Here is a 12266-nt window from a genome sequence, read left to right as displayed (position 1 = left end):
AATAGCTCTGTTCACTTTAGACTTTATCTTCATCATTTTCTTAGTAGAGTTTCCTGTTCATTGTTCCGAAGAGAATGCTTGGGGAAAGTATACCAAGTGTTAATGATAATTCTAAGACCAGAGCACCCCAAGCTCTGTAACCATATAGTACTTACAGAGTTTTCTAAGAATGCCTCTGCTTTACAGTGTCCTCAGATTGATTCAGGGTTCGTGAAGATGCTTCATTTCTTTGGTTCCTTATATGATTTCGTGTCTCCTCTTTCCCCTCTTTTTTTTCCTTTGGGACAGTAAGAAATACCTGTCACAGAAGAATGTGGTTGAAAAACTGAATGCCAATGTAATGCATGGAAAGGTAAGAAAAATGAGAAATAGCAATGGGGGGTGAAGGGAAAGATGATTCTCAACCAATGTGGTCGGGTGGAAGTCTCCTGTTCCTGTTGAGTTCTGTGCCTGGCTAGCTTACCAAGGATAAGGCTGATAATCTCAAAGACCTGGAAGTGTATAATTGTTAACTGTGTGCCTTTAGGCATCTTTTGGCTGGCAAGAAGTGATGGGAAGGAAATACACTGGTAAATAAGCAGACTGAATCTTTCTTAAAACATAGTGAGTTCCTGACATCCTAAGATTTTGGAATGTTATGGGAAACTGTCTCCCTGCTCAGGAATTGGAACTGTGCCACTCTGAGTCAGTATTGTAAAAGGCTAAATATGGCCTCCTCAGCTCTAGTCCACATGCTGAGCATTATTTAATTTGCCAGAAGGTTCTGGTTACTCTGCTGAGAAAAGGGGTTTGAAACTGACAGAAATCTTGCATTCAGGCGTTTTCTTCTCCTGCCTAACCCTCGAACAGCCTAGGTGGCTAGGAACAGATAACTAGCCTCTAAGAATCACTGTGGTACCATTCATTACTTCCTCCTTTCTTGTTGATCTTTATCCTTTCAGCACTGAAATGTCAGAGTGCAGAGCAAAGGAACTTTGAAATCTGAGTCTTTGATGCTAATTAATTGGGTTTTCTAGGCAAGCATGAACTATCTGCAGTGATTTGCTAGAATTTTTTTCTCTTAATTTCTGAAGCTGTCCGCTCTTGAATTACTGTAAGCCTGATAATTAAAATGACTTTCACTTAATGGTTAGAAAGGCTAATGTTAGGGTGAAAATGCTAATGAGAGTCTCTTCATACTCTAATTTGGTCATTTCTTGAATAATTTTAATCTGTTTTTACTCTGTTCTTCTAATTTCAATCCTGCTTAATCTTACAAGACTTTGTAAATAGCTGTTGTGCTTAAGAATGAATGAATGCATATTACTTCAGTACAATTTACTGACCAGCTACATGGGGATGGAGTGGTATAAGCTGGTTAAGAGATACTAAAGACACACTGTTTTTCTTCTCTGCTTTCATACCATTTCTGTGATCTTGAGCTTTATTTGAAAAAGCTTGAGAACACATAGTTGACATAATAAAACATGGAAAATCTGAAGTTTCTGTGGGGCTTCGGTCTTCGTTTGCAGCATGTGACAATCTTGGAGTGCACGTGCCATATCATGTCTTACTTGGCTGATGTCACGAATGCCCTGAGCCAGAGTAATGGTCAAGGCCCAAGTCATCTCTCAGTGGATGGGGAAGAGCGGGCCATTGAAGTAGACTCAGACTGGGTGGAGGAGTTGGCCGTGGAAGAGGAAGATTCCCAGGCTGAGGATTCAGTAAGTATGAAGTAACCTCGAAATTAACCTCTCAAGGTAATGACTGGTATGGTACCAAGCATTTAGCTCTTTTTTCTAGACCCCTGTGAGCTTCGAAACTTCCTAGTCCTTATTGCTGCCAGGCTCCAGTTTTCTAGGCCTGCAGAGCAAGGCATGGAGATCTAATCTCTTGTGGAAAGGACTTTTTCATAAGCTTATTCCAAAATCACTTGTCCTGCTTTTTCAGTCTTTAATTCCAAATGGAATTTTAGGGATGAGTTCTTCATGGGGGTAGTGTAAGCTCCCCTGTAGAGAAAGCATAAGATGTTTTTTCTTAACCACAAACCCCTAAAGTCTCTTTCACCTGAAATAACAACAGATTTTCAGCCAACTAGCTATTTCCAATTGTGGTAGATTTCCACTGGTCATTTATGAGTTGACTATTCACTGCTCCCTCCAATAGAGTGTTGAGAAAGATAGGTTTTTGTGGGTGTTTATATACAGGGATATATTTCTAATTAAAAAGACTTATTATTTTTTAAGGATGAAGATTCTCTTTGCAATAAACTCTGCACTTTTACGATTACACAGAAAGAATTCATGAACCAGCATTGGTAAGAGTAGTTCTTCCTTTTAGGTGAAGATTTGCTGGGCACTGATTGTTGGGACTTCTGAGCTTATTTGTTGGTTTTTGTTCTTTGTAGGTACCACTGTCACACCTGCAAAATGGTGGATGGGGTGGGTGTCTGCACAGTGTGTGCTAAGGTGTGCCACAAAGATCATGAGATTTCCTATGCCAAGTATGGATCCTTCTTCTGTGACTGTGGAGCCAAAGAAGATGGCAGCTGTTTGGTGAGAGATTTGGAACCCTTACTGCACTATGAAGGGTGGTTTGTTAGACACGGGATTACTGAAACCAAACTGGAAAATTCCCATCCACTCTAGGATACCTGAGTCTAGGAATATGTTCCAGCTCAGTCATTGGTGATCTGTACAGTTGTGGCCTAAGCACTTCATTTAGAAATCAGAACCAGCAGATTCCTTAGAGATCTTGTAGTCTGTTTTTCCTAAGACCTCCCCACGATTTCAGATGTTATAAGGCCTGATACTGTGAGTAGGTAAAGAAGTTAGATTAAGTGAATACCACGATGATCAGAATTTAGGCTTTCGGATAACGTTGAAATGCTTAGCTACTTTCTTCTCTGGGTCACTTTTTCCTCAGAGATCTCAGGCAGTATTTCTTCTGTGCTTGAGGCAAGAACTTAGGGACTGTGACGTTTTCTGTCCCTAGGCACTGGTGAAGAGAACTCCTAGCAGCGGCATGAGCTCTACCATGAAGGAGTCAGCATTTCAGAGTGAACCCAGGATTTCAGAGAGTCTAGTGCGCCATGCGAGCACCTCACCAGCTGACAAAGCCAAGGTTACCATCAGTGATGGAAAGGTTGCTGACGAAGAGAAGCCCAAGAAGAGCAGTCTATGCCGCACAGTGGAGGGCTGCCGGGAGGAGTTACAGAACCAGGTGGGGCTAATTGATACCCCGTAGTACATAGAGTTGAGAGCCTGGCAAATTGGTGTGAGAGTAAATAATGCACATGACTCCCCTTGCAACTCATTTTCTCCTTTCTCTAAGTTTACCATTTTCATAGTGTGAATACAAATACCATGTGTTGTCATCACAAGGGAAGGATTTATGGCTGAGCACTATTAGGAATGTTATGGGAGGTGATGGAAGCATACATTTTAGTTGTATCATACTCTAGAGTACCCTTTCTTGGCCAGGTTTCCTTATCTGAAACACAGAAAACAAAATTATTTGAGTGATTATATTCTCAATTTTCCCAAGGATGGTACAAAACCTAAACCATTCTAGACACATAGGAGAGAAGTTAGCTCATTCCATATGAGGGATGCCTCTGAGCATTAGGATATGGATGTGAGATCCCTGGTTTAGAAAGATTGCTCTGGAGTTAGTAGTACAAATGTGTATTGATTGGAATCAATGCCAGGATTATGGTGAGAATTAGAAGATGGCTAGAATATCCAACTGGAAGTGAAGAAGCTGGATTCTGAAGGAAATTACTGGCAAGATTATTGTTATGAGTATTACCCATTGTTTTTCTTTTTTTTTTTCACTTGTGTATTTTTTTCTGTTTTTCTCAGGCCAATTTCTCCTTCGCTCCTCTCGTGTTAGACATGCTCAATTTCCTTATGGATGCCATTCAGACCAACTTCCAGCAAGCTTCAGCCGTCGGGAGCAGCAGCCGCGCTCAGCAAGCCCTCAGTGAGCTCCACACAGTAGAGAAGGCAGTGGAGATGACAGACCAGCTGATGGTAAGTGTCTTAGGGCCATGATGTTTGGTGGCTGTGGGAACCAACAAATTTATTGAGATCTTAAAGTGTGCTAGATGCTCTGAGGAATATACTTAGAGCAGTTGATCCTTGGCCATCCAAAACTTAGAATCTAAGACATCATGACATTCCCAGAATATATAGTATTAACAGTGTAAAAATCAGCATGTGAGATATGGCTTCAAAAGAAGGGAATTGGCCAGGGGCGCGCCTATAATCCTGGCACTTTGGGAGACCCAAAGCAGGCGGATTGCTTGAGCCTGGAAGTTTGAGACCAACCTTGGCAACATGTTGAAACCGCATCTCTACCCCAAAAAACACACAAAAAAATTTAGCTGGGCATGGTGGTGTGGCTCCTGTAGTCCCAGCTACTCGAAAGGCTGAGGTGGGTGGATCATTTGAGCCCAGGAGTTTGCAGTGAACTGAGATCGCACCACTGTACTCCAGCCTGGGCAACAGAGTGAGACTCTGTCTCAAAAAAAAAAAAAAAGAGCGGGGCTGGGGAATTCAGGGTCATTTTGGCCAATGAAGAGACTAAATCTCCATTTTAGTTCATATAAATATATGAATCCCCAAGAGGTAGGGAACTCCATTTTGGGGCAATTAGAAGTTAGAAATTTTTTCTTTTTTAGGAAATAGAACTTTATTTTATCTTTTCTAAAGTTCATCTAACTTGCAAAATAATGCTTGTCCTCTTTTGCTTATAGTCCTTTAGATAACTTTCCTTTAGTTTTTCATGTCACATGGGTTATAAGGTATAAATCATTATTCACTTTAAAACCTGTTGCTCAGCACTGAATATAGGATTTCTGATGTAGCCTTCCCGGCCTTTTTTTAGCAGCAGAATTAAGTAGTAGAAAGTAAAGTGGTGGCAATTCCAAAAGGGAAGTGAACAGATATTGTGAATGAGATACATGAATAGATCTCATAAATTGGCATTTTTTTTTCTTTTTTTTTTTTTTTTTTGAGAGAGTCTCGCTCTGTCAGCTAGGCTGGAGTGCAGTGGCATGATCTCAGCTCACTGCAATCTCTGCCTCCCTGGTTCCAGCAATTCTCATGCCTCGCTCAGCCTCCTGAGTAGCTGAGACAGGAGGCACGCACCACCATGCCCAGCTAATTTTTGTATTTTCGGTAGAGATAGGGTTTCACCATGTTGCCCAGGTTGGTCTCGAACAACTGTGCTCAAGTGATTTGCGCAATGCAGCCTCCCAAAGTGCTGGGATTATAGGCGTGAGCCACCGTGCCCAGCCAAAGTTGGCTGTTTTTAAGGGACTGATATTCAGTTGGAAATACACACATACCTACATATATTCTGGCATTTTATTTAAATCAGTCACAGTTTTTGCCGGGTGGTTCACACCTATAATCCCAACACTGGGAGGCTGAAGTGGGCAAATCACTTGACCAGAGGAGTTTGAGACTATCCTGGGCAACATGGTTAAACCCTGTCCCTACAAAAAATGTAAAAAATAATTAGCCAGATGTGGTATGCATCCTTGTGGTCTCAGCTAGCTGGGAGGCTGAGGCAAGAGGATTGCCTGAACCTGGGAAGTCGAGCCTATAATGAGCTGGTATTGCATCACTGCACTCGCCAATGCACTCCAACCTGGGTGACAGAGCAAAACCCTGTCTCAAAAAAAATAAAATTAGTCACAGTTTTATTTGATATTCTTGGAATTTAAAAATGTCATAAAAATCAGTCACACTTTGAGAGCATTGGTTTTTAAATATTAAAGATGAAGTGAAAAAATACTTGTGTGGGATTGGGCACCTGTAAAGTTGCTTTTTATGTTGCCAGATTGGATCAATGAAAAAAATTTCATCTGTCATCACTGTTTATAAGACATTGGACATTTTAACTTTTTTTTTTTTTAAAAGACTAGTACCTTGTATATAAGTTTAGCTTTATGAAAAAGTTTACTATGTTGTTGTTGTTGTTGTTGTTTTTGAGATGGAGTCTTGCTCTGTCGCCCAGGCTGGGGTGCAGTGGCACGATCTCGGCTCCATCTCCCAGGTTCAAGCCATTCTCCTGCCTCAGCCTCCTGAGTACCTGGGATTACAGGCGTGTGTCACCATGCCCAGCTAATTTTTGTATTTTGAGTAGAAATGGGGTTTCACCATTTTGGTCAGGCTGGTCTCGAACTCCAGACCTCATGATCCGTCCGCCTCTGCCTCCCAAAGTGTTGAGATCACAGGCATGAGCCACTGCGTCCAGCCTACTATGTTGTTCTTAATGGATTGATAATAACATTAACAAATTTACCCAACCATCCATGGTTTGGATGTTGAAATCACTGCTTTTGAATGACTAAATTGTGCAGTGTCTCAGTCACATAAATAGTGCCTGAATCCACTTGATTTTATTTGCCTCATTACTGACTCTGCTTTCTTCTTTGCCAGGTTCCCACCTTAGGCTCCCAGGAAGGTGCTTTTGAGAATGTGCGGATGAATTACAGTGGAGACCAGGGCCAGACCATCCGGCAGCTGATCAGCGCTCATGTGCTCAGGCGGGTGGCTATGTGTGTGCTCTCCTCTCCCCATGGGCGGCGCCAACATTTGGCTGTCAGCCATGAGAAGGGCAAGGTGGGTCCTCTAATTCCTGTGTACTTATTTTAGGTCATGTTATCGTAAATGCTAAGCAAAATAGATCGATGACCACTTTCGGGTTAGCCCTCTGTGGGAAAAAGTCCGTTGGATTCTAAGAATGTTTTAGGGACAGATCTTGAGCTTTTCAAATACCTGAACCCTGAGTTAATTTGATTAGAACTAGAGCTGGTATAACCAGGACAGACTGTTTCTAATTAGTAAATTTCCACTCAAAACATATTTTTCAAGCCCTCAGGAAAATGTAATGACCAGCAGTTACCTAGGACACCTTGGTTCCCAGTATTGCCCTATTTGGACACTCTGGAAGGCATACGCGGAGAGACAAAAGTTTTCATAGGAACACTCAGTGTTGTGTGTGTAGTCCTGCCCTGCCTTCCCAGCTCTCTTAAAGATACAAGTAAATTTGTATTGTTTTACAGAGCTAGTAGAAGTTGGAAGAATGCTAGGTATCTGAACTCACCCTTTTCTGAATTCTGGCCTCTACATCACCACTAATGTTGTTTTAACTTTTAAGTGAAAATATGGATAGTCTTTAAAAGAATTCTAAAATCATTTTAAAAACAGTTTCATAGAAAATACTGGAAAAGGACAGCAATACATAGGTATTCCTAAACTATTTTGTGAAATAACTCTATAAATTGGCTTCATTACTCATCTGTTCTGTCCTACTTGGAAGGACAGAATGAAAGACATGGCTTCTAACCAGGAGAAATACAGACTTATATTGATCGAGGATTTTTCCACTAGACTTACCTGTAAAAAAAAGTGTGCAACCTATTATCTCTTATTGAAAGATTTTTTGTTACTTGCTTTGAGTTCTCTGAGAGGACTAGGAGTAAGAAGAAATTGGTCATTGTTCCTTTGCAGATCACTGTTCTGCAGCTTTCTGCACTCCTTAAGCAAGCAGATTCCAGCAAAAGGAAGTTGACTCTGACCCGCTTGGCTTCTGCCCCAGTTCCTTTCACTGTGTTGAGCCTCACCGGAAATCCCTGCAAGGAAGACTACCTGGCGGTTTGTGGGCTAAAGGTAAAAATCCTTATCTAGGTTTGATTACCTGGAGCTAGGGATTCTAGTCACCTTCTCTCCACTATTCTCAGAACTACTTTTTCTTATTTATTGTTGAGATTAAAACTTAAAACCTACTGAAATGCAAAAGGAATTTTTCTTTGAATTTCTCCAAGATCTTTGGGATTTCTTTGATATTGGAAATAATCTTTGGGTTCATGAAACCTAAATATTACTAGACAGTCTAAATACTGTCTAAAGGCAGGGGATATTAGGGGGAAAAAAAGGAACATCAGAAGTCTGAAATGAATTAGCCTACTCTCCCACATCATCTTTTCACCAATTTGTTCCTTAAACATTGTCCAGGACTGCCATGTGCTCACCTTTGGTAGCTCAGGCTCTGTTTCGGATCACTTGGTTTTGCACCCTCAGTTGGCAACGGGGAACTTCATCATCAAAGCTGTGTGGTTGCCTGGTTCACAGACTGAATTAGCAATTGTCACTGCGGACTTTGTTAAGGTACAGTTACAGTTCTTTGATGATACGGTCCTAGAACTTTTCTGCTTTTAAATCTAGAATGTCTGATCTTCATTATGTGCTAGCTTCTCCCAAAAGTTAAAAAATCAGCTGGGCGCTATGTCTTGCAACCATAGTACCAGTACTTGGGAGGCTGAGTAAAGGATTACTTGAGGCTTAGTTCAAGGCTGCAGTGAGCTGTGATCATGCCACTACACTCCAATGTGGGTGATAGAGCAAGACCCTGTCTCTAAAAATAAAAATAAACCATATTTTGTCACCTTTTGCTATGTGGCTAAGAGGGAGCTTTCTGTCTTTAGGCAATAGGGAATTGATTCTGGTTCTAACCTCACTGTACCAAGGGCACACTTATAACCGTACTTGTCACAGAATTTATTTATGTATATCTGTCCCCTACTTACTCCATGAAGGAAAGTGAAAGGTATTCTGTTCATCTTTATAGGACCAGTGCCCAACACTCCATTTTTTATTGAATGGAGAATGAATGCCTGTTATTGGTCAATTCTAGCTGTTTGGATTCACTAAGATATGTAGGGGATGGGACTGAGACAGATTTCCCTTATTTAGTTTTTCTTCCATCCTGCAGATATATGACCTGTCTGTTGATGCCTTGAGTCCAACCTTCTACTTTCTCCTGCCAAGCTCCAAGATAAGAGACGTTACTTTCCTTTTCAACGAGGAGGGAAAGAACATCATTGTTATAATGTCTTCGGCTGGGTACATTTATACTCAGCTCATGGAAGAGGCCAGCAGTGCCCAGCAGGGACCCTTCTATGTCACGAATGTGCTGGAAATCAATCATGAGGACCTGAAGGTTAGAGCACATGTTGCTATTTCCTTCAATTCAGATTTAATTATTTAGCAGCTATCTATTCTTTTTTTTGTTGTTCTTTTATAAAATTTTTCTGTGGACCTCATCTAACTGGATCTTTTTTTCTTTTTGTTTTTCCTTCTAACGTTTTGCCTAATAGCAAAATCTCTTATTCTTTAGGGTCTCCTAGAGACCCCGGGAATAATGGAACTGATTGAAGTATAGATCTCTTCAGTTCCATTATTCTCAGGGTCTTTGTAAGATTTACCCACAGGGAACTCATGCTTAGAGTATGAGAGCACCTGATCATGATTGAAAACTAATAACCAGCATAAACTGGAAATTGGTAACCAAGGCAGCATGAGGAGTTACTGCAAATGTGTCTTTGTGCCAGCAGGACAGTAACAGCCAGGTGGCAGGTGGTGGTGTGTCCGTGTACTACTCCCACGTGTTGCAGATGTTGTTCTTCAGCTACTGTCAAGGCAAATCATTTGCAGCCACCATCAGCAGGACAACCCTGGAGGTGTTGCAACTCTTCCCCATCAACATCAAAAGGTGGGAATGAACATTTAATGTTCAACTTTCACAATGTTCACATTCAACGAGGGAACTCCACTCCCACTCCCAAGTACTGCTGTCTGTTCTGGGTTTTGTGAAACTTACTTTTCTCCAGCCAACCTTTGTCTTCCCTGCTGGGTATCTTTAAAATTAAGGAGCATCTGGGCTTGGCAGGTTTGGTTGTCTCCATGGTTTGTTCTCTACTGGGTAGATCCCAAGCTGTCAAAGGTAGTTTAGTGGTCCACTGTTACTCAGAAGGAAAACCTATAGTTAGTTATAAATGTGATTTTAATGTGAGAAGGGAACCTAAGTTTTTCTTAGATGCTCATTCTGCTGCAGTGCCCTTTAAGTTTTTCTCCTGGGGGAAACTTACTCTATTAGCAGATAAAATGTATCAGTAATGGGGGCATGGTTGGATTTGGGGGAGGAAGAGACTTTCACCAAGTTTACAAATAATAGAGGCGTATGTTAAGGTAATGAGAGTTTCATTTAGGGAGGAGGAAGAAGAGGCTTACAGTATCTTCCCATGTTTCTTATCTGCCATTGATGACCCATTGTAGCACTTTCTTTCAGGCCTTTCTTTGGGAATTACATGGTTTGGGATGAAATAAAATTAATACCAGCTTACACTAACTCAATGTGTTTGAAGATCCTTATAGGACAGTGGATCATTAACGTTAGGCAGCTCCGTGGACCTATGCTTTTGGCAGCCTCTAGGCTCATAGGGCCACCTGTTCTTCAGAAATGGAACCTTACAGTGGAGATTCCAAATGAGGACTGCCCTGCCAGAAGCACACATTAGGGTGTGTGAGCAGGTGTGCATGACTTGGAATAAAACTAACCTGTGGTTAATCTGAGTTTCTGGCCAAGGATATTGCTCTGGAGTCATGTAGCCAGTTAGAGGATGGTTTTTAGGTCAAGGAAAGAACTATTAAATGGTGACTGACACTCTAACCATAGCCAGTTTTGTTGTCTGCAGTTCCAATGGTGGCAGTAAGACTTCTCCTGCTCTTTGCCAGTGGTCTGAGGTGATGAACCACCCTGGCTTGGTGTGCTGTGTCCAGCAAACTACAGGGGTGCCGCTGGTAGTCATGGTGAAACCAGACACTTTTCTTATCCAGGAGATTAAGACTCTTCCTGCTAAAGCAAAGGTCAGTGCCAGATTTTCCCATTGATTACTTTGCTGTGAACCTGGTCTCTTTTTGTACTTTTATATTCACTTCACTTCTCCAGCTCTTTCAATGGAGGCCCATAAAAGAGTTCTTTTTCTCCTATACGCCTTTTCTTTGCCACCCTTCTGTACAGCCCCTCAACGGACTGTGAAACCAGTTGCATCTCTCCTCTTTTTCTGTGTGGATGCTGATGTGTAGGTATGGGAACTAAGACCCTCCTTTGTCCTCTCCTCCTAGATCCAAGACATGGTTGCCATTAGGCATACGGCCTGCAATGAGCAGCAGCGGACAACAATGATTCTGCTGTGTGAGGACGGCAGCCTGCGCATTTACATGGCCAGCGTGGAGAGCACCTCCTACTGGCTGCAGCCGTCCCTGCAGCCCAGCAGTGTCATCAGCATCATGAAGCCCGTTCGAAAGCGCAAAACAGCTACCATCAGTAAGGCTGCTTCTCATAAGACCTGGGGGGGAGTAGGAATGGTGGTCTTCTAGACAGTGACTCAGAATAGACTGTTGCAAATGTCTGTGAAGAAATTGTGACTGTCCTACTTGCACATTTCATAAAGTTAGAGGTATGTGCTGGCTAATTTCCTGAAAGCAGAGTCACAGTTCCACATGGCAAGCACCCATTGGCTGCCTGCTTCAGGCCAGCAGTTCTTTGGTGCCTAGTAACAAGTTATGTCCTGGACCTTATTTGAGAGATTTTTCTCTCCAGGTTTAGGGAGAATGACTTTTCTGAAGATTGGAACTGATTGAAGTATAGATCTCTTCAGTTGGTTAATTTCCCACTGAGTAGTGAAGAACCCACCACAGGTCTCTGAGCTGGTGGTCTAGCACTTGACTGACTGAGGACTCTTCAGGAAAGTGAAAGCTTGAGTTTAGCAGTGAGCGAGTCCAGCTAAGCAAAGACCATTACAGGGATCATCACATTACCTTAAATTTGCTCTGGAGTCTATGTTTGAAAGAATGGTTTATTCATTTACATTCTCCTATAAAGAAGAAATTTCTGTTATTTTAAATAAACCAGTCGCAAGAGAGCCTATTGATATTAACTGTACACCCAATACCAATGCCAGATTTCTTTGTATTGCTAGGACATGTTGTAGTTAGGGATAACAACCACTGGAGAGCTAACCACATGCAGGCATCATGCTGATGCAAATGTTCTAAACCAGAGTTTGCTTAGGAAGATGAGAGTGTGAGTGTGGGTTCTGCCTGGGAGGAGTCTTTGCTGGTGGCATCGAGGCAGAGGTGGTCGAGACTCTCTGACTATCTGGTACCGTTCTCTGCAGCAACCCGCACGTCTAGCCAGGTGACTTTCCCCATTGACTTTTTTGAACACAACCAACAGCTGACAGATGTGGAGTTTGGTGGTAATGACCTCCTCCAGGTCTACAATGCACAACAGATAAAACACCGGCTGAATTCCACTGGCATGTATGTGGCCAACACCAAGGTGAGAATTGCACTGGGCTGGGATCAATTCCTGGGTAAAAGGACTCATAAACAATGCGGTTTGAGAACACATCTCTTTTTAGAATGCAA

General features: G+C 42.1%; 1 protein-coding gene across 6 annotated transcripts in view; it reads left to right on the top strand.

The window, feature by feature from the left end:
• UBR4 (ubiquitin protein ligase E3 component n-recognin 4) overlaps nt 1-12266 on the top strand; it is a 141478-nt gene that overhangs the window by 48665 nt on the left and 80547 nt on the right. For all 6 annotated transcript variants that reach the window (XM_003934946.4, XM_074380168.1, XM_039473494.2 and 3 more), the window contains exons 34-47: nt 289-352; nt 1512-1703; nt 2226-2296; nt 2387-2534; nt 2974-3201; nt 3843-4013; nt 6432-6614; nt 7506-7664; nt 8010-8162; nt 8767-8994; nt 9389-9546; nt 10529-10700; nt 10959-11160; nt 12014-12177. In XM_003934946.4, coding sequence (XP_003934995.2) covers nt 289-352; nt 1512-1703; nt 2226-2296; nt 2387-2534; nt 2974-3201; nt 3843-4013; nt 6432-6614; nt 7506-7664; nt 8010-8162; nt 8767-8994; nt 9389-9546; nt 10529-10700; nt 10959-11160; nt 12014-12177 — 2293 coding nt within the window. The remainder of the gene's footprint in view (nt 1-288; nt 353-1511; nt 1704-2225; nt 2297-2386; nt 2535-2973; nt 3202-3842; nt 4014-6431; nt 6615-7505; nt 7665-8009; nt 8163-8766; nt 8995-9388; nt 9547-10528; nt 10701-10958; nt 11161-12013; nt 12178-12266) is intronic.

The sequence above is a fragment of the Saimiri boliviensis genome, chromosome 11, assembly GCF_048565385.1.
Source record: "Saimiri boliviensis isolate mSaiBol1 chromosome 11, mSaiBol1.pri, whole genome shotgun sequence".
Lineage (NCBI taxonomy): Eukaryota > Metazoa > Chordata > Mammalia > Primates > Cebidae > Saimiri > Saimiri boliviensis.
Note: the sequence above shows the minus strand (reverse complement) of the source record. Positions and strands in the feature narration are given on the sequence as shown.